This window comes from Dama dama, chromosome 5 (genome assembly GCF_033118175.1).
Source record: "Dama dama isolate Ldn47 chromosome 5, ASM3311817v1, whole genome shotgun sequence".
In the NCBI taxonomy this organism is placed as follows: Eukaryota; Metazoa; Chordata; class Mammalia; order Artiodactyla; family Cervidae; genus Dama; species Dama dama.
Genome location: NC_083685.1, coordinates 19,474,536 through 19,496,551, shown reverse-complemented (window position 1 = coordinate 19,496,551; position 22,016 = coordinate 19,474,536). Strand labels below are relative to the sequence as shown.

Below are 22,016 nucleotides of genomic sequence, written 5' to 3'. Positions count from 1 at the left end.
TATTCTAGTTCATATTATAAGTTTGCTTTAACAAACCTATGCAGTTGCTATTGTGCTTCTCTCATGACTACAGACCTCTTTTTTTAACAAAAAAGAAGCACTTATTTTTTTGGCTGGTGTAGGTCTTAGCTGTGGCATGTGGGATCTAGTTCCCTGAGCAGGGATCAAACCCCAGCCCCCTGCACTGGGAGCACGGAATTTTAGCCACTGGACCAGGAGGGAAGTCCCGACAGAACCCTTTCTGCCCTACATGGTGGGCTCTGCAGAGAGGAGAGGGAGGTGGGGGCTTGGATGCAGGCTTAGAAATCATGAAGGTGGCGAGTCACCCAGAGTGGGTCCAGAGAGTCATGCTGACCCCTTGCCTGGCCCAAGAGCACAGTGGGAACTGGCCTTGGAGCTGGCCGAGCGTTCCAGGCAGGCCCCGCTGCTGCGGCCTGGTTCTCTCAGCCCAAGGCACTGGAACTCACCCAGGGGAAATTATTTTCCAAGGGCCTAAATTTAGTCCAGGGACTTTGGACATTATGTCATTCCCTGAACTCACTTAGCAGTAAACAAGTTCAAAGCAAGGTCAACAGCTGGCGACCAACCTGCCCTCTCCTGCAGGAAGCAGACCCCCAATGAGGAAGGCCCCTGACAGCGTGTAGGTGGGCCTGGCCCCCGGTGTGTCTCCCCTGGGCAAAGCTGGGCAACTCTACCGGCCCAGAGGTCTAGCCTGGCCGGAAGGGATGCCGGTGTGGCCCCCATGGACCTGTGGCAGCGGGCAGGAGTGACAGGGTCCAAACAGGGCAGCCATGAAAAGGGGGATCCCAGACAGAATTCCTGCAGCTGAGCTTTAACCGACCCTTCAGGGCAAAGGAGATGCAGACCCCAAACACCGAGAATCGAGGCCCAGAACGCGGAGATGTGGCCACACCGGCCCCGCCCCTCATCGCTCCGCCCTCCCTCTGCCCCGCCCCACCCTGCAAGCTCCACCTCCTTTCCCAGAGACCTGATGCGACAGGCAAGCAACTTATATTTGTCTCGAGGACACTGGAAGGTGCACAGGAGGTCCTGCTGCCGGCCTGAGGCCTCACGGCCAGCACGGGTCGGCCCAGATGTGACCAGTCGGTCCTGCATTCATCGCCCCATCCCAGTGCCTCTCCCCAGGCCCGGGCAGGGCCCCGAAGGGAGGAGAGGGTATGCCCACGTGCTGTACAGGGGAGAAGGCTGCACCGAAGTCACTCCGATGTTGCTCAGCACTCCACGATGCACAGGACACCCCCACGGCAAAGAATCACCCGGCCCCACAAACCTACAGAGCCCAGGCGGAATGCTCCGGGGGAAGCCACTCTGCCCTTGGCATGAGTGGAAAAGGGGGAGGCCACTACAGACACTGTAAACGTCCACTGCCCTTTGTCTCTGTAGCCCCCCTCCAGGGCCGTATCCTCCAGACTCATTCACATCTGAGCAAAGATGCAAAGAGACGTGAGCACAAGACGCCTTTCAGCACCATCGGTGCAGGAAAAAGAAACAACTCAAATGACCCACCAACATGGGGACTATTTAAATACATCATGGTACAGTCACGGCTCTGAATGATAAGCTGGTAAAGAGAATAAGAAAGACCCGTATGTCTTAACGTGGAACTATCTCCATGGTGACTGTTAAGTGAGAGTGTTCTAAAACGGGAGGTGATCATCTCACATAGATGCTTCTAGGTACAGACTACCTCTAGAAGGCCACACAACAGACCCAGCAGTGGTGGTCTGTTAGGGCACCTTAATCTGCATCCTAATTCAGATCCTCCTGGCACATGGGCACATTCCCCTGACCTCCCCAGGTAGTGCCCTGTGGTCCCTTCTGCCTGGACTGCTTGGTTCCCTCCTATCTCTGCTCATCCTTTAAGCCCAAGTCAGACAGCACCTCCTCCAGGAAGGCTTCCCAGAGGCCCCCAGGCTCCATTTCCTTATTGCATCTGACCACAAACTCAAGACCCCTTGTGTTCCAGGCAGTGTCAGGAATGAGTCACGTGGGCTGTTTAACTCAGACTCAGATAACCTTTGCACAGAAAATCTAAAGGAATATTCTCTTCTTCCTCAAAGACATGTGCATTTCCCCTCAGGCTCTCTACTCTTAGTAGAAAAAAAGGTTCAAGAAACAGATTAACTTTCCTTTTAAATCAATAACAAGAAAAACAGCAGTGATCACAGGGTAAAACACAACTGCCTTTGGCCTCGGTGGTGGGGAGATGATAGGGTGTGGTGGGGAGTGTGGTAACTGGAGTATGTAGGTCCTCTGGGTCCTCCCTGGAGAGGCAGCCACATCTCTGCTCTAGCTGGTTGCAGCTCTATGGAAATGCAGGCTTCTCTTGAAAAGAGAAGCTGGAGATTGATCTTATTTTAAGTGAGATTGCTCAATTTTTAAATTTTGCCATCAAGTTCCAATTAAAAATAAAAACAGCACTGGGCTCTGGGGCCACACCTGCACACCACATGCTGGATCTAGTCTGCCTGCGACCTCTGTAGACTGTAATTCTCAGCTTCAATGCCTGTCTTGCCCATGAGCTCTTGGGAGTCTGGAGTGGGACTGGGCCCTGCCTGTCACCCGGGATGGGCAGGGAGCCTCTCACGGGGCTAACGAGTGAAGTGTGTGGAAGAGACTGGCACCAGACGTGAAGGAGATCGCCAGCACAGGACGGCCTTCTCCCCAGGAGATGCACGCCCTCCCCAAGCACCAAGAAGCCAACAGCCTTGCCCCACCGGGCAAGAGCACATCACCCCGGGCCTCTTCCTGGAACCCCAGACTGCGCTTGGGCATCTGCTGGCACCCCAGACCCGCCGGCCCTGCCCCTCCACCTCTCTCCATCACAGATGACGGCAAGGCCATTCCTCCAGGCATTCCACCAGGAGTCACTCTCGAGTCCCCTCTCTCACGGCCCATGCACCATCCATCAACATGCTCCAAAACACACCTCAGTATTACATAATCGGGAACTACTGTTCATTTTCTGAGGTGCAATAATCGTCACTGTGATTATGTAAGGGAATGTCCTTATTTTTAAAAGATACACAGTGAAGTGTTTAGAGATAAAATGTCATAAAGTCTACAACTTAATGTCAAATGGCCCCAGAAAAAAATGTTTAGTCAAAGCAAAAACAAAACAAAAAAACCTCAAACAACAGCAGCCTCCAACAAAAAAACAAAAGACCCCAAACATTAAATATCAACAACTGACGAATTTGACTGGTGGGTATACAGGAAAGTATTGCACTATTCTTTCAATTTTTCTGTGTATTGGAAATTTTTCACTTAAAGAGAACCTAGGGACTTTCCTGGTGTTCCAATGGTTAAGACTCCATGTTTCTGAAGCAGGGGCATGAGTTTGATCCCTGGTCAGGAAACTAAGATCCCACATGCCATGCATCATGGCCCCCAAAATAAAGAAATAAACATAGAGAACCCAGAAATCTCAAAATAAACAAACCTCTACATATGTATAGGGCTTCCCTGGTGGCTCAGTGGTAAAGAATCTGCCTGCCAATGCAGGTCCAATCCCTGGGTTGGGAAGATCCCTTGGAGAAGGAAATGGCAACCCACTCTAGTATTGTTGACTGGGAAATCCCATGGACAGAGGAGCCTAGCAGACTACAGCCCATGGGGTCGAAAAGAGTCGGACAAGACAGCTTCTAAACAACAACAATATGAGCTCTAGGCATTACCTTTCTCTACTGTTACCTTCTGGGGGCCAGCACTTGGAGGGCCCTCCTTAAAGTCCCTTCCAGCTGCCTGGCTGAAAGCTGGCTATACAGAGGTCTCTCTGAGCCCCACCCTCGAGGGCACGTACCTTCGGCCCCGGGGAGCTCCTTCCCATCGGCCTGGGCCTCGTCCACCTTGGCATCGGTGCCATCGCCGGGCGCAGCTGAGTTGGGCTCGGGAGCAGGGCTGGAGTTGCTGCTGTTCTCCTGTTTGATGGGGGAGGCATCTGCAATGGAGCTCTGGTTGCTGTTATCATCTGCATGGGGAGGGAACAGAATCATAGCGTGAAATGCTGCAGCTGCTGAGAAAAGAGGGGTGGGGGGCTCAGGCCCCCAGGCCTTGCTGCCCACAAACCCTCAGGATGCTCTCCCTGGAGAGATAACTCTGCTTCCTCCCGAGGCCTCTGAGCTGCCCACCAAGGGCTGGCCCCAACTGTCCTGCGCAGGCTGGAGGCTCGCTTGACCGCCCTGCAATGCCGGCTCCCTGAAGGGACTCCTGGGTTAGCGGCAGCCAGCCAGACGGTGGCCCAGCACACTGAAAATCTCTGGGGGTCATGAGAGTCTCATTCTGGGTGAAGAAACCAGGTATCTCGTGGGCCTGGCTCTGAAGCAATGCAGAGGCTGGAGCGTGGTCTCAAAAGGCAGCATCACCAAACTGTTTCATGGGATCTAATCCAGCCCTGGACCAATGGCACTTGATACAAAATTAAAGGGAGAGACAGAGATAAAGAGAAACAAGTTCATAACAGAAAGTGGATATTTTACAGGACAACAGTCCCAGGCTCACCAACAAGTCAATACCATTAAAAAAAGAAGAAGAAGAAGAAAGAGGGTACTTCCCTGGTGGTCCAGTGGTTAAGAATTAGCCTTGCAATGTAGGGGATCGGGTTCAATCCCTGACTGGAGAAGACCCCACATGCCTCGGAGCAACTAAGCCCCTCTGCTGTATTGAAAGATCCTGAATGCTGCAACGGACACAGCCAAATCAATCAGTCAATATTTTTTAAAAAAGAGAAACGGGAAAGATCATTGTCGTATTACAGATTAAAGAAATTTAAGAGACCTAACAGCTAAACATGACATGTGGGATTTATCTGGGTCCTGTTTTGAATGCACCAGCTCCGAGAGACATTTGGGGACAACCGGGGAATTGAATACAGTCTGGAGTTTCAAAGTAAGGAATTGTTAGGAGTGATAATGGTACAGTGGGTAGATAGAAATGTCATTTATCACTGACACATGCTGAAGTGTTTAGGTACAGACTTAAGTATCATGGTGTGGGGGAAATGTACTTTAAAATCTAGCACGGGTTGCATGCAACTGTCACAATTCCCTGAATTTTATACTCAAGAGCTGTGGAATTTTGAACTTGTAAATTGTATTTCAATTAAAAAAAAACTTAACACATTTAAAAAATAGGTGAGGCAAATGTGGCATCATATTATGAAAATCTACGTGGGTAGGCATACGGATTTCATCAAACTATTCTCTCTATTGTTCTCTATTATGACATTCTTTTCATACTAAAAAGGAAAAAGGGAAGAAAGTTCATTGGGCAAAAAGGCCACTAGGGGTGGAGCTGGGGGTCATGGGGGCACATACCTGCTTGCCCTGGACCCCTTTCTTGGGCACAAAGAGTCATTTTCTTTTCTTTCTTTATTTTGCTGCACCACATGGCTTGTGGGATCTTAGTTCCCCGACCAGGGATTGAACCTGGGCCCTCAGCAGTGAAAGCTCAGAGTTCTAGTCACTGGTCTGCTAGGGAATTCCCCACAATCTGTCTTTTCATACTGAGTTATTCCCCGAGGGGGAGCACCGTTCTTGGAGGAATGGCAATACCAGGCTGATGTGTGGAGCGGACAGAGCAAGTTGCTAGCCCAGTGCCTTCCTCCAAAGATCCATGTACTACACTGTCCTCGGATAGAGATATTAAACTGCTAAGAACAGATACCACACTTTGTTTTAGCCAACAGGCCGAGAAGCGATCAGAGAGTCATTTTAACCTACAGATGCCCACGTGATCATTTCAAAAATATTACTACAGCTTTACCCTGCTTTTCTGGGCCATGCTGTGCACTGGGACCAAAGCCATTTTTGTAAAAATGAGAGAGAGAGAAACAGACAGAGAGAGAGAGGGGGAGAGCAGAGAGGAGAAGCAAGCACATTCATACCTCCGGGGCACCGACTACACGCTAGGCACCAGGCCAGGCATCCACAGTCACCCTGTTTAATCTCAGAAACCTCCCAGGGGGGGAAACTGAGTCTCGGGGGGCAGAGCCCTCGCTCTTGCTGGTCTGCCCAACCCCCAGCCCCGAGCCTTTCCTCTGTTTCCCCCTGGCGAGGCAGCACCAGGCAGCCCCGCAGCCCTGACTTGGTAAATTGCACCTTATTTTAAGTGTACTCTGGGGCACTCGTTACACAAAAGCACCCTCTTGTGAATTCTGGGACTTAAAAAAAAAGATGTAAACTCCCCCTGGTTTACGTTTCAAGAAAAATCTAAAGCCCCTCTCTATGCCAAGATATATATACGGGAGTGTGTGTGAGAAGCACAGAGCGCAAAGGCACAACCTGTGGGTGCTTGCATGGGGTCATGCTGATTAAGGACAGTGAGCACTCATGTTTAACGAGTCAACTGCCCTGAACCTAGCCTGGTAACCTGGTAACGGCATGACCCTGATGCTTGGGCTGACCCCAGGTGGATCCTGGAGACTTGTTATAAACAGCTGGATGCAGAAGCTCTGTCCCCTCACTTCCTCCCAGGTCCATCCGCCTGCCTGGAGCATTCCAGATAATTCTAACCAGGCCCACAACTTTCCCTGAGCTTTCAGGCTTCCATGACCTGTGGTCAGACTTGGGTTTTTTTTGGCTGCACAGGTACTAAAATGGAAAGTGAGCATGGTTTCTGAGTCAGGGACCTGGGTTGCTCAGCATTCTGGATTTTTCTGGGGTGTTAAGTCTGAGCTAGTGGACATAAACTTGAATTCTCCAAAGGACCTCAGATGCCAGCACTAACACTGATGAACTTCCTAACTCTGGGCAAGTTACTTCACCTTCTTGAGCCTTGGTTTCTGCACAAAAGAGGCTCACTACCAGAATTGAATGAGGTGATGCCTCAGATGGGCTTAGCGAGGTGCTTGCTTGGCACACTGTGACGGCTTCTCGAATGTTAGCTACTGACACGCCCAGGCCTTTATGGGACTGTCTCATTTAATACTCATAATGACCTTGTGAAGTAGGTATTACCATCCCTGTGTGACAGGTTAAAAACAGACAAACCCAAGGCTACATGTTCAATAACTAGCTCATGATCATCTAGGGGCGATCCTAGGAGAGTCACATTAGAATTCAGGTGGGATCTGGCTCTCTGCTCTAAAGGTTCTCATCTGTAATTCTATGAATGAACTGAAACCAAGCCAGGCCAGGGCTCTCCTTGGTACTCAGAGTGGGATGCTGACCAGCACCAGGGAGACAGGGTATGCCCCCACTCAAATACCTATTTCTTTGTTTTTCCATATTTATTTGGCTGTGCCTGGTCTTATTTGTGGCATATGAGATCTAGTTCCCTAACCAGCACCACACCTGGGCCTCCTGCTTTGGGAGTGCAGAGTCTTAGCCACTGGACCGCCAGGGAAGTCCCCAAAAAGCTGTTTTTGAAAATGAAATGCATCTTGATTAGAGTTGAGGTACGGGTGTGTGTGTGTGTGAGAAAATGAAATGCATCTTGATTATGACTGTATGGCCAGTTGAGGTATAAGTGTGCATGTGTGTGTGTGTGTGTGTGTGTGTGTGTGTATGGACAGTTGAGGTATAGGTGTGCATGTGTGTGTGTGTGTGTGTGTATGGACTGTTGAGGTATAGGTGTGCATGTGTGTGTGTGTGTGTGTGTGACTTTCTTGACACATTAGCTGTCAGCAAACACCCCCCTGTGCTTTTCTGAAGCCAGTTTGGCAACCAGCAAGAATCCTTGCCCTCGGAGCTTGTGACTGTTTTCCAGACTAGTCAGTTTGTGCAAATGGGGAAGTCTGCCAGCCTCCCTTCCTCCAGAGTTAAGACAGCCCTGGGCCCGGAGGGTTAGGAACTAGCTCCAGCCAATATTCCCTTTTGATTTATTTGTTGATTTATCTAATACCACTGTGTTGTGCAAAAAGAAAACTCCGGTGGTCAGAAGGACAAAAGACAGAAACTGGGAAGGAGACGGAGAACGGCGAGCGCTGGGAGCTCCGAGACCAGTGGGGCAGGCGCCGGACAAAACAGGAGCTGAGCCTGGCGGGCCTTGAGGGGCCGGCTCTCCCCGCAGGGGCGGCTGCTTCTGCTCCGAAGGGCTGTGGCCTCCAGGATGCACATGCCCAAGGACTGGGAGATCTGATTCCTCACAGCAAGGGAGAAAAACAGGTCTCTGATAGTTTATAAATATCAGAAACTCAATTTTTTAGCCACTTCCAGTTGAAATCTCTGCGGTTAGAGGTCAGGTGGTGGTTCTCCTTGATGGGGTGGGGACGGCCAGGAGGGGACACCATGTGGATTGCCGGGAACCTTCTTTTTTAAAAAAAAAAATCATTTTTATTTATTTGGCTGTGTTTGGTTTTTGTTGTTGGCACTCAGATCTCCTTAGATCTTTAGTTGTAGCATGTGGGATCTAGTTCCCTGACCAGGGATCAAACCTGGGTCCCTTACACTGGGAGGACAAAGTCTTAGTCACTGGGCCACCAGAGAAGTCCCAACCTCTGTCTTGATTTGGGCCAGTTACAAAGAGGTATGTAGTTTGTAAACATTTCATGGAGCCATACACTTATGATTTGTGCCTTTCCTCTCAGATAAAAAGGTTAAAAGAAAAAAAAAAATTACCAGCAGTGTCAAAACAATTGCAGACTGGTTAAAGCATGGGTCCCCAACCCCCAGGCCATGAACCGATACCCGTCTGTGGCCGCACAGCAGGAGAGGAGTGGCAGACGAATGAGCAAAACTTCATTCTGTATTTACAACCACTCCCCATTGCCTGATTCCCCCAGTCCGTGGAAAAACTGTCTTCCACGAAACCAGTCCCCGGTGCCAAAAACGCTGGGGACTGCTGGGCTAAAGCATGTCTCCAGCCTGGATCTGATCAATGGGACACTGGTTACAACTTTTGAAATATGACAGTAAAGGAAATTAGGCTGTCAATGTAGAAGGGCGGGTCCCAGGGTCCCAGAATGATTCACGTGAAGCCAGAAATCCAGTTAGAGCTTCCCAGTAGCCCAAGCAAAATAGGAAATGGGAAACAAAGAGTCATTTATATGATATGTCAGGCCCAGGAGGAAAAGAGATAGTTACTCCAAAAAACTTCCTGGGCACATGGGACTTACAAAACATCTGTGAGGTTTGTGTCACTGGGTGAGAAGGAGGTCTTATTTAATATTTCTGGCTCAGTTTTTTAAAATATTTACTTATTTAGCTGCACCAGGTCTTAGTTGTGGCATGTGGGATCAAGTTCCCTGACCAGGGATTGAACCTGGGCCCCCTACACTGGGAGCGTGGTGTCCCCGGACCACCAGGGAAGTCCCACTCTGGCTCATTTTATGATTCTTGGCTCGTTGCTCTGGGAAAAGAAGCTTCTTCTCCTCCGATAGCCTTTTCCTTGGCACAGAGGCCTCCCGGTCCTGCCTCGCCTGCCCAGCCCTCCTACCCCTGGCCTGGAATGTGAACAAACCTGCTGGTAAAACAAAAACACAGCCGAGTGCTCCGGGCAGGGGACAGGCCCGGCCGGCGGCCGCGGGAAGCTCACCATGCATGTCCATCATTCCCGGGGAGGAGCTGTTCTCCGGGGTGGTCACCTCTGAGCCACACTTCTCATCTTTGCCCTTCTTCTTGTTCTTATTTTTCTGGAGGAGAAAAGTGAGGCAGAAACCGAGTCACTGAATTGTGCGTGTGTGCACGCACAAGTGAGACCCTGGGGAATGGGATGAGTATTTTATTCCAAGGATTCATCTTGGAGTCCCCAAGTCTCTGGAGGGCTCCACTGGCCTGCCTTTGAACATGTCCCATGAGGGGGTCCCCTTGCTTTGGGATCAAGGAGCCCTGTAGAGGGGATGTTTCTATGGGTGGGCTGGCAACACTGGGGGTAATGCCACCTTGCTTGTAGGGGCTACCCCGCAGGCCTGCAAACACCCTGGCTGGTGGGAATTTCCCCCGGTGAAAAGGCCGTGGTCACTCAGCCCAAAGCTGGTACAGGGATGCCAGGTGAGAGATGGAAAAAGCAGCTCGTGCATTTCTACTCATGCATTTCTACTATCTTCAGGCCCCAGACACTGCCTTGCTTAAAGACAGTCAGCTGACTTCCGAACCGACTCTGGAGACCAGGTGAGGAGGGAAAGCCCAGTGAGGAAGCAAAGGTGAAGGGGATGCTCTCTGTATGTGGTTCCATTAAAAAAAAAAACTTATTTATTTGGCTGCACCAGGTCTTAGTTATGGCATGCAGGATCTTTAGTTGCAGCATGTGGGATCTAGTTCCCTGACCAGGGATTGAACCTGTGCCCCCTGCATTGGGAGCATGGAGTCTTAGTCACTGGACCACCAGGGAAGTTCCATGTGGGACTGTGTTGGAAACAAGCTAACTGCATCCATTGGAAAAAGACTTGTTAAACAAAGTACAGGACATTCATTCAATGCAACGGGGTGCGCCAATTACAGACGCCAGGGCAGCTCTTCCTGTGCAAACGCAGAAAGAGCCGCAGAAGTAGCCACATCTTAAAATATTCTGGTATCCCCGAGATGTATAAAAGACGCAGAACACATGAACAGGATGCTGCCATTGGCGGTAAAGGCAGAGCATAAAGGAACGTGAATGAGTGTGAGTGAGTGTGTGTGTGTGTGTGCATGCACACGCTCCCTGGAAGGATAAATGAACACTGGCTGTCTCCAAGGAAGAGAGCTTGGTGGGGTCGGAGGTACTCATGGGGATGGGATGCAGATTTACAAAAAGATAATACTAGGGACTTCCCTGGTGGTCCAGTGGCTGGGATTCTGAGCTCCCAAGTCAGCAGGCCAGGGTTTGTCCCCTGGTCAATGAACTAGATCCCACATGCTGCAACTAAGACCCAGTACAGCCAAATAAATAAAAAATATATATTTGTAAAAAGATAAGGCTATTAAAAAAAAATAAAGTAACATTTAAAGGATATGCAAACCTACAGAGACAGATGTAGACTCCAGAATCTTCGGGCAAGTTTGAGTTTTATTTTTTATGGGGTAATGAAAACATTCTGGAATTACAAAGATGATGGGTGCAGCAGCACTGTGAACATACCAACATTGGCTGGCACAATTTAAAAGAGTGAATTTTATGCAGGTGAATTGTCTTAGTTTTTTTTTAAAGGGTTTATAAGTAATATTTGAATTTTGTAACATGTTTTACCTACTTAAGAGAATAAACTTTTCAAGAAAATTCTGAAGAAAAAAAATAATGTAACCATGCCATTAATGGGCGTTTACAAACATGAAAAGTTGTCCTTTTCCAATGCGGATTCCCGGCCACCACCATCAGAGATGCAGATTTAGCTGTCCGGGGTAGCACCCGGGAACCTGCGTTTTGTCGAGACTCCCAGGGGATCAAGTGCTCAGCCAGGTGTGGGACCCATCGCCCGAGAGGGAGCGGGCAGGAATATTGTACATCTCGGCTCAGAGATGACAGCGAATTAGCATCTAAGCACTGTCTGCACAGCCACGCTGAGCTAAGTTCTTCCCATATGATATACTGCCTTTGCTCTGTTGCAGAAAACCCCAGGAGCTGGATAGTAATGCTCCAGTGCACAAAAGAGGGGACTAAGACCCAGCAAGGTGGGGTCACCTGTCTGGCATCGCAGGTTAATTGAGGCTAGCCTGTCCAACTCCACAGCTGGAGGTCTCTGTCCAGCCCTGGGCTGCCCTGTCCTTCCTGACACCCCATCGATTACGTTTTCTCCTTGATCACAATCCATTTGGCGCTTCCCTGATGTCTGTTTCATGCTATTCTATAATTATCTTCCCCCAACGAGATTATAAATTCCTTGATAGCAGGGACCACATCTTCTCAAATGCAACCGGCGTTTATACAACACCTAATGATGTGCAAGGCACAGACATGGGCAGGAGCCAGAAGCTGCCTTCCAGGAGGCTGGCCGCACTCTGCTCTCCCTCCAGAATGGCCCACACCGAAGGCCGTGAGGGTCTGTGTTGGTGCCTCTGGGGTAAAGCAGCCCTGGTGGCTCCATGAGCCAGGCCAGGACCAGAGGGGACGACACACCACCACCATCTCAGCCCAGTGTCGACTCACCTAGGGGCTAACACATGATCAAAGGGTCAAGAACGGCGCCTCAGCCCTGCCTGGAGACCCCAGACTTGTGGGGCAGGTCACTGGAAATGGAGGAGGGAGGCTTTGCCCTGCTTTTTTTTTTTTTTTGGCCAAGACACGTGGCATGTGGGATCTTAGTTTCCCAACCAAAGGATCGAACCTGTGTCCTCGGTAGTGGAAGCACTGAGTCCTGACCACTGGACAGGGAATTCCCTGCCCCTCCTTATGGACCCTAGTAACCTACCAATCATGCCTACTGTCACGACTGGAAGCATGTAGGTCACTGTGAGCCGCCCTGGCCTGAGTAGGGACGGCACTCCAGGCAGAAGGAACAGCCCACAGGCAGGCTTGATGGTGGGACCATTCTAGATTTTGACTGGGAATGAGAGTAGCTGACCTGGGGGTCTTTGAGGGTAACTGGCCTGGAGCCACAGAGCTGCAAAACTATCTGTGACGTGGGGCAGCTGCCAGCCATCAATCCCTCTCTAAGATTAGGACAGCATATTAAAAAGCAGAGACATTACTTCGCCAACAAAGGTCTGTCTAGTCAGAGCTATGGTTTCTCCAGCAGTCACGTATGGATATGACAGGTGGACTACAAAGAAAGCTGAGCGCCAAAGAATTGATGCTTTTGAACCGTGGTGTTGGAGAAGACACTTGAGAGTCCCGTGGACTACAAGGAGATCCAACCAGTCCATCCTAAAGGAAATCAGTCCTGAATGTTCATTGGAAGGACTGGTGCTGAAGCTGAAACTGTAACACTTTGGCCATCTGATGCGAAGAACCAACTCATTGGAAAAGACCCTGATGCTGGGAAAGACTGAAGGCGGGAGAAGGGGACGACAGAGGATGAGATGGTTGGATGGCATCACCGACGCGATGGACATGAATTTGAGTAGGCTTCGGGAGTTGGTGATGGACAGGGAAGCCTGACATGCTGCAGTCCATGGGGTTGCAGAGTCGGACACGACTGAGCAATTGGACTGAACTGAAGATTAGGCACAGACACCAGGGCTCCCCCTAGTGGTCGTAGTCACCATTCCGCCTGGAACCCTCTCCTTAACAACGGCCTAGGTTCCTCTGCACCACTCTGGGGTCACCCTTCACCAGCACCCCAGAAGGCTCTCCAAGAGTAGAGAGTACACGCTTTGGAGTCAGGCAGATCTGACAGTTGCTGCGTGACTCTCGGGAATGGCTTTGCCTCCCTGTGCCTGTGTCTTTCCTTGTACAGAGTGGATACAGAGCTCAACTCCACAAAGTAATGTCTGACAGAGAGATGGTCAGGGGCCAGGAATGGCCCTGCGATGACGGGGGAGGGCCTGTCCGTCTGCAGCTACCACCATGCCCACCCCAAAACCATGGTGCTCAGTCTAAGGGAGGGGACACCTTGGTGCTAAAGTGTGTCCCCACTGGCAAATCGTGGGGCTCTCAGTCGGAAGAGGCGACTTGCAGGGGACACTCCCCACCTCTCTGAGGGCCAAACTAGGGCTGGACTATGGGGGAGGGGTAGACCCAACAGCCTTTCCAGCCCCAAGCTGGGTCCTTCTGCTTTCCAAGTGCTCTGCCCCCGGGTCCCCACATGGAGGGTGGCAGTGGACAGCCAGTCCCCTGTCGTCATGATGCAAGGGAGCATGGATGGGCAGCCCCACTCCAGGGGACCAGCCCCCATACTCACATCGTCAACCTTTGGCTCCGTCACAGGGACCCACTTGTAGATTCGCAGGGATGTGTCGCCCACAGTCACCCACTTCTTCTCCCTGCAGAGGACGAGGAAGAACCCGTTACCAGGGGGCTTCTAGGGTGGATCCCTGCTCACGCTGGTGGGGGTCACGGGCCACACGCCCTTGGAGCAGCTGGGACACAGTGACCACCCTGGGCAGGGCTGAGAGGACGTCTCCAGATCACACAGACGTGGGTTTGAATCCCAGCACTGGCTGCCCCCCGCCATCCCAGGCAAGTCACTTCACCAGCCAGAGCCTCAGTTTCCCCATCTGTTGGACCGTGTGGGGTTGTCAAGCTCTCCAGGCGGCCACAAAGATTTCGGGAGACAAAGCATGCGGACAGCTTCTTGTATCTGGGTTGAAGTGCTTGGTAGGATGGGAGTGGGGGAGGGTCACTGCCACTGAGATGATTCCTCTGGATGAAGGGAATTGGGCCCCAGGTTCCTCTCACCCCCACGGAACAAGCGAACTGGGCCACCCGAGCCCCTCTAGGCAGCAGAGAGAGTATCGGACCAACAGGGCATTTCCTCCAGTGGGGGTAGGGTAGGGGTGGGAGGGTCTTCATCAAGGGCATCCAAGGGCTCGCCCTGCCCTTTTGGCAAGTTTTCTGAGGTCCTGGGAAGGGAGGCAGGAGCAGACAGCCTGAGTAACCACCCCAAGCTCTTCCGGGCGAGCTCCAGGTAGATCAGCCAAGGGGAACACAGCGCTGGGGCAAACCTGGATGCCCAGTGGCCTCGGCCCCTAGACGCTGATACTCAGGGGCGGCGACAGGAAGCACAGCCCAGGCGGAGGGCAGCAGCCTGGTGGGAGATTGCTCCAAGACCCTGCACTCAGAGATGGGCCTCAGCTTCTAATGTCTGCACCGCCACCCCTGACCCACCCTCGGCTGCCTCCTAAACACCTAGGGCATGGCTGTCAAAGGCAGGTTGACAGCAAGAAGTAAACCACAAGCCGTGGGAAGGAAAGTGGGTGACTGGTTTTCACCAAAGGTGATGATGATAATGACCACTCTCTGCTCCAAGCATCATCTTCCTCCTCTAGTTATCACCCCTGCCTCCCAAGTTCAGTCCCGACCTCGCGCAGCCTACAAGTCAGGTCCTGCAGCTTCCTACCCTAGCACTAGTGGTGACAACCAGAGACCACATGCCTGAGGAAACCGAGGCTCAGGGAAAGTCCCCCCAGAAGAAAGGCTGGGATTCCAACTGGGTTGCTGGGGCTCCGGAGTCCACATTCCCAGCACCAGGCTCTGCCGTCTCAGAGACGTGGGAAGTCATACGAAGGAAATCAGCTGATTCAAGGGCCCCGTGAGATGACGTCGGGGCCAGACACACACCCGCTGCAGGTGGCATGGCAGCCAGGAGACCTCAGCAATTTTAGTGACAGGGGTTGCACCAGAGCTGAGAATTACGGGTGGCTGTGGGCACCTTGTCCGGCCTCCCTGCCAAGACCTGGGCCTTGGGTCCTCCCCTCCAATGGAAAGTAGCCCTCATGAGTTAAAGGGACACATTCCCACCACCTGGCACCAATCCACCATTGAGGCTTCTGGGGGCCCAGCTAACCAAACCCACAGACACTTCCACACCCCAAACTGTGCCTGCGTGGTTCCCAAGGTCCCCTGCTGAAAGAAGCTAAGGACTGCCTTTTTTTTTTTTTGCTGCACCTCAAGGCATGTGGGATCTCTAGGTCCCCAACCAGGAGTCAAATCCTAACCCCCTGCAGTGGAAGCACTGAGTCCTAACCAGTGGACTGCCTGGGAAGTCCCTAGGGCCTGGCTTTTATCAACATTTATTCTTTTATGCAGAAGACCTCTGAAAGTCCCTTGGGAGACTTCAAGGAGATCAAACCAGTCAATCTTAAGGGAGATCAACTCTGAATACTCATTGGAAGGACTGATGCTGAAGCTGAAGCTCCAGTGTTTTGGTTTGGTCATCTGATGTGAAGAGTCGACTCATTGGAAACAGCCCTGATACTGGGAAAGACTGAGGGCAGAGGGAGAAGAGGTGGTCAAAGGATGAGACGGCTGGATGACATCACCGATGCAATGGACATGAACTTGGGCAAACTTTGGGAGATGGTGAGGGACTGCTGCAGTTCATGAGGTCGCAGAGTCGGACACAACTGGGTGACTCAACAACAACAACAACAATTCTACTTTGACTGTTTCTAGTGCCTCCTGTGTGATAAGCACTATCCACACTTGCTCTAATTTTCCCATAATCTCTGGTGACAGTAAATAGTCACCTTTCCTGTCTGAGAAAGAAACTGAGGTTGAGGGAGGAGGAGTCATCCTCCCCAGTGTTCACACCTTCCTGCCACACTGCTTTTTGAAGTAGCTCCCCGTGCCCCCATCCCTGTCCCTCTTAGCCTTGAGAGAATTAAATAAAGGCAGGTACCTAAGTCACCATCCACCTGTCCCCTACCTCCTGGAGGCAGGATGGATGACCCACAACCCCGGTCTTTCCCCATCTCCATTCTGAATGATCAGAAGGTGCCTGGAAGGGACAGAGACATTCCAAGAAACAACGTCAGTGACAAAGCAGCCATCACAATAGCCATTGTGTGCTGAGGGCTTACTTCATGCCAAATGCTTTATTTACAAAGGCCTATGAGAGGGGGACTATTGTCATCCTGCTTTACAGATGAGGAAACGGGAGGCCCAGAGAAGTTATACCACTAGTTCATGGTCACGCAGCTAGTCCAACGGCAGAACTGGGGTTGGACGTGGGCTGTGGTCCCTGGCATTCTGTCTCCCATGAAAAAACTAAGAAATGACTCCACAGAGCTCATCAGTGACGGAAGCTGGACAAAGAGGCACAGACTGCTCCAATCCCACCCAAAGGGCCACAGGCACTCACTGCTCACAAGCTGGCTTCCTCTGCCCAGACCCCGGTAGGTCAGCAGATCCAAGGCTTGACTGTGTTTAAAACAGAAAAAAAAGTAACTGACTGGTAACGCACAGGACACCTCTCAGGGTGCAAAGGGTGCCAGACCTGGGCCTTGCAGGCCGCAAGTGAGCCGAGATGAGCGTGGCAAGTCGCAGGTGCTTTCCAGGGAGGTTACGGGCCCCGCAGGCTCTGAGCCGGGTTCTGGTACCTCCCTTGGCCCCAGTTCCCAACTCACTCCAGGCATTAGAAACTGTTCTTCAGTTGCATTTCTAGGTATAGGCACTGAGGGGCCAGGGGTCAGACGGAAGGGTGCTGAGACTCTGACCATAGTCTGCAGTCCGGCCAGCAGCCACCTAGGGAGAGACAGGCCCTGGAGTTCAGGGGTGAGATGCTGACGGAGAACCCGGCACTTCGTAGACACATCCACGGAGTGTTGGGTGTGTCATCAAGCCAGTGGCTCGGCAGCGCCTTGGGAAACGACACATGGACATAGAGGAGCAGCTAAGAGTTCCTACCACCACCTCCAAACCCATCACCCTAGAACTCGCGGCCCCCTCAACCCCCAAGGAGTGTATTAAGTTGTACTCATCACCTTACATTTGTGGTTGCAGACAAGCGGCCAAGAGGCACGTTTTGTCTGGCCTATATGGTATTTAAAAAAATTAGAATCCATTGTCAGACTTGGGAAAAAAACCCAACAAACAAGTCAAACCCCACATTCAAATCCAGATTGCTGGCCATTCTCAAAAACACAATATGGCCAGGAGGGACCCACATGCCCCGAGGAGCAGTGCCTCTCTCATATGGGCCCCTTGGTTCTCTCAGACCCCTGAGTCTCACCACCTCTAGGCACGGGTCTGGATTCACCACAACCTCCAGGCTGCAGCCCGACCTGGCCTTGACGGGCACGCCCGGAGCCCTCCTGTAACCAGCCAGGCTGAAGTGCCTATCGCTTCCCCATCAGGCTGGGTTCCTGAACAAAAGGAGTCAGCTGGAGGAATAGAGCCCCAAACGCCCCATCCCAGCACAAGCTCCTGTGTAAACACTGAGCACCCCTCTCCCTAGATCCTCCAGGCGGAGGCCAGTTTCTAATGTTCCCTCAGGGTGAGCTCCAAGCACTGGCCAGCCAGGGAGACCTGACTCCCGCAAAGACGGCCCTGAAGTCGTCACTTCCTCTCCACTTCCCAGGGTTAGTCCTTGATGCCAGAGAAGGTCTGGCTATGGCTGGCTTCATCCTAACTAGGCCCAGGCCCGCTTGACCTGCCCTGTGCCTGGCAGGATGGTCCCCTGAAGGTACTGAGGTGAGAGTCTAGGCACAGTCACCCCCCCCACCCCCAGGGACTGGTGGGAGGTCTCGGGGAACAGGCCTCTCTCCGTCTTCACAAGTCACTGAGGGACCCTTCAGACCACGGTCCCGGGGGTCCCTGGGTCTAAGCCTACTTCAAGGCTCAAGCCTTTTACCGCCTCTACCCAATGACTCCCACTTCCCTCTCTTCTCCACCCACACCGGGCCTCCTAACCCTGCCCCAGTTCCCCCCGAAGGAGCCCACCATTTTGTTCTTCCTTCAGCCATGTTCTGGCTGCCTTGCACTCCACCAGCTGGCCTCACTCGGGTATCAGACAGAAAGGAGAGGAGAAATAGCCAGTGGCTATAGACAGGGAGGCCATGGCTGCCTGCTGGCTTTTTCCAGAGGAGGGGAAGGGTAGGGCTAGGCAGAAGAGGGGATTTTTAGGCGTCACTGGGACTGAGGAGAAATACCACTCTAGGCTTACAGGCTGAGTGGTATGCTAGACACCTCCATTCTGAATTTAAAAAAAAGAAAAGAGAGAGAAATGGGACGTTGAGATAAATCTGAATTTCAGATAAACAACGAATAATATTTTTTACTATAAGTATGTCCCAAACAGTGCATGGGACATACTTACACTTTAAAAAAAAAAAAAAACCTATTTAAAAATATTATTTGTTTATCTGAAATTCAAATTTAACTGGGTGTCCTGTAATTTTATTTGCTAAATCTGGCAACCCAGTGTCCCAGCCAGTAGGACGTCCCAGACACGGTTGGTGGCCACAGAGTTAATAAACAACCCCAAACCACAAGGGCTGACTGGAAGACACATTCTAAAGGCAGAGTGAGGGTAGGATTTGGCTTCTCGGTGCTGGGGAAACCTATGAAATAAGGTAAAGTCTCTTTTGCTTAGAAAGGGCAGGAGGGGGGTAAAAATCAGCAAAACCAAGCTTCTACCTTACAAAGGCAGCGTTTAATGACCAGGGAAATGGCTCCCCACTCCAGTATTCTTGCCTGGAGAATTCCATGGACAGAGGAGCCTGGCGGGCTACAGTCCATGGGGTCGCAAAGAGTTGGACACAGCTGAGCGATTCACACACACACACACACACACACACACACACTCTCCTCCCTGTGTGAAGGATTAAGTGCTTTGGGAGACATGGTATTATTCCAGGAGGGGAGAAGGAACACAGGGACCCTTTGCTGTCATGGTTAGAGAAGTTATGTGGTTAGCCCAAGGTCACAGCAAGGAAGTAAACTGGAAGTCCAGTCATAAGATCCCAAAGCCTGAGGTCTTTAATGGACTTGACTCCTAGTTTCCCAAAACACAAAAAGAGAGAGAGACACATTCTCCTCCCCTCCTCCCAAAACCAGAGCCTGCTCAGCAGCACTGAGGGTTTCCAGGCTGGCTGCTCTGGGGCCCCCAGGGTGGAAAACCCCACAGCTCCATCTGCCCTCCCAGCAGAGCAGCTGGCGGGTGGGCCCTCCACGAGCAGCTGTCAGGGTGCAGGGGCCTCTGCCAGGCTGGGAACCTGGGGCAGAAGGCCCCACCACGCCTTCCGAAGCACAGAAAGGCAGCGTGCCCCCACCCCTTTCTCACCTCCAGGCTGGTAACAGAAGGAACTCAGGCCCAGACAACAGCTCTTTCTTTGCCGAGGCGCTCAGGCAGGGGACAACTCCAGCCTTGCCTCTGAGAATCCCGCTGGAGAGGGGGTGGTGGGCTTGTTTTCCTGTGTGTGTTTTGGCCTGCAGCTGTTTCTGCCATTTTTAAATGGCTCCGGTCCCGGCACTCGGCGCCCTGCGCGTCAGGGGAGCTCCCACGGCAGGGAAGACTTGGATCTCAACTTTGGAAGGCCTCCCCTTCTCACGGTTCTGAAAATTCTTTGTCCCATTGGAGCCAAACCCAGCCCTCGGCTGGGCATCCGGCCATCTGCAGACAGCCCTTTCCATAGGAGGCCCGGGAGCACGTGGACTTTATTGATTTTCCTCTTGCCTTTTTTGTTGGGTTTGACTCAGAAAGGACAGCTAACTTGTGACACGGCTAGACTGGAGGCTCGCCCCCAGTGGTTTTGAGAGACCCAGGCGTTACTTGAGAAATGACACCCCTAAACATAAACAGAGCCCGCCACGGGGCCTTGCCGGGTTTTCAAGCTTTAAATAAAGGGTCAGAATGAGCCCGCGGGCACTGACACTCGAACGTCGCGGCGGCTCTTCTCCCTCCCTGACCCTGGTGAGGCCGTGGGAAAAAAATAATAAAGTTGAAATCCGGGAGCCGGGAGTTTTCAACAAGTCCGCCCCAACCTGGCGATCGGCTGGCGTCTCGGGCCTGGCCCTCGGGCCGATTCCGAGACAGACCCGGACAAGGCCGGGGAAACGTTCAGTCGTATTAATTATAACCAGGCCACGCCAGACGGAATCTATAACGTGAACCAGAGAAACCCGCACGGCCCGACACCCGAGTCCCCCTCGCCCCCCGCGCAGAGAACAAAAACAACAGCTCTCTCCGCAAAACAAACAGGAACGGCCGGGTTTGGAGCAGCACACGCGGCCCAGGACCGGGGTCTGGCCCCAAACGTTCGCTCGCCCGAGCCCCTGAGCCCGGGTCCCGGCAGAGCTGGGCGGGAGGAGGGGGGGCACCAGGAGCCCCGGGCCCCGCGGCCGCAGCCAGCGTTTCCTCCTCGCGCTCGCCCCCATCTTTCTTCGTCGCCAAGAGCCCTCGCTCCAGGCAGCCCAAAGCGCTAAATTTAAACGGCTCGCGCTCTACAAACTCCGCAGACTCGAGGGCGCCGAGCCTGGGAGGCGGGGAGCGAGCGAGAGAGCCAGCCGGGGAGGGAGGGAGGGAGGGAGGGAGGCCCGGCGCGGGCAAGGGCGCGGGGGCCGGCGCTGCGCCGCCCGGGGCGCGCGGGGAGGAGACGGAGACGGCGGCGGCCCGCTCGGTGCCTGCACAATGGAGCTCGCGCTCTCCCCTCCGCCGCCGGCATCGCGGCCCCGGCGCGCGGGAAGCCGCTTTCATGTGACTTGCACAAAACGAAATGGCTTCTGGGGCCGGCCCCGAGCCCCCCTCCCGGGAGCCAAGCGCCGCGCCGGGTACTGCCCGCTGCTCCACCGCCCGGCCCGGGGCGCCTGTCGCCTCCAGGCTGCCGCCGCCGCGCCAGGTGGGCGACAGGCGCGAGCGCACCTGGGCAGCGGCCGCGGCCCCCGCCGCGCGCAGGTGACCCGGCTCGCGCGCCGCCCGCCCTCTCCAACTCCCGGGCCCGCGGGCGGCCCGGGGCGCTGCGCCCCGCCGGCTTTTTGTATCTGGTTTCGGGGTTCGGGGCGGCCGCGGCGCCGAGCCGGCGAGCAAACGAGCCGGCGCCTCCGCTTACCATTTGCGCACTTTCTCGATAGCCGCCATGACCCTCTTGATATCATCTTTGGCCCGGCTCCTGGTCTCGGCTCGAACCGACCTGCCCGACATGGTTCTGGCGGGGAGAGAGAGGCTGGGGGAGCGCGCCCGCCGGGTCCTGCTCGCGCTCCGCGGCGGCCACACTCGCGCCCGCCCGCCCGCTCACTCACTCACACACGGACACACACACACACACACACACACACTCGCACACATACACACACACACAAAGCCTGGTGCCGCCGCGCGCCCAGGGCCCAGTGCGCAAGCGCCGGGCGGCAGCTGCACCAAGCAGGGGGAGCAGCGCCGCCGCGGCCGCCGCCAGTGCGGCCTCCGGGCGCCGCCGCCGCGGAGCAGCGCCGGCAGCCTCTCCGCCCACCCGGGGGAGGCGCCCGCGACCCCCGCTCCCCGGGGAGGTGGCGAGGGGCACCTGGCTACCCCCAGCTCCGGGCAAGCGGGGTGGTGGGGGAGGCGGGCTGGCGGGTGGAGGTGCGCGCGGACACTTACTCGGAGGCCGCAGGTGCCGAGGGGTCCCCCGGGGAGGGCGGGCCGGCTGGCCGGGCGGCCGTGGAGGGGATGCATTCCTGGGGAGCCGGCGCGGCCGCCCGTCCGCGGCCCCGGGTGTGTGGCAGCGGCTGCAATAATGCAAGTTTCCTGTGGGGCTCCCGACTTCTCAGAGTTGAAGGCGCCGATT

General features: G+C 53.5%; 1 protein-coding gene and 1 pseudogene across 2 annotated transcripts in view; both read right to left on the bottom strand.

Annotated features, from left to right (window-relative positions):
• Positions 1 to 21,943, bottom strand: part of BCL7A (BAF chromatin remodeling complex subunit BCL7A) — a 30,892-nt gene extending 8,949 nt beyond the window's left edge. Inside the window, exons 1-5 of one of the 2 annotated variants that reach the window (XM_061141981.1) lie at positions 21,830 to 21,943; positions 21,303 to 21,398; positions 13,715 to 13,796; positions 9,496 to 9,592; positions 3,824 to 3,991 (exon numbers count right to left, since the gene is read on the bottom strand). In XM_061141981.1, the coding sequence (XP_060997964.1) occupies positions 3,824 to 3,991; positions 9,496 to 9,592; positions 13,715 to 13,796; positions 21,303 to 21,394 (439 nt within the window). In that variant the 5' untranslated portion in view covers positions 21,395 to 21,398; positions 21,830 to 21,943. Of the gene's footprint in view, positions 1 to 3,823; positions 3,992 to 9,495; positions 9,593 to 13,714; positions 13,797 to 21,302; positions 21,571 to 21,829 lie in introns of those variants that run through there. The other variant, XM_061141982.1, reaches the window with a different exon arrangement.
• Positions 5,540 to 5,720, bottom strand: LOC133058237 (U2 spliceosomal RNA; annotated as a pseudogene).
• Positions 21,944 to 22,016: the final 73 nt, after the last annotated feature.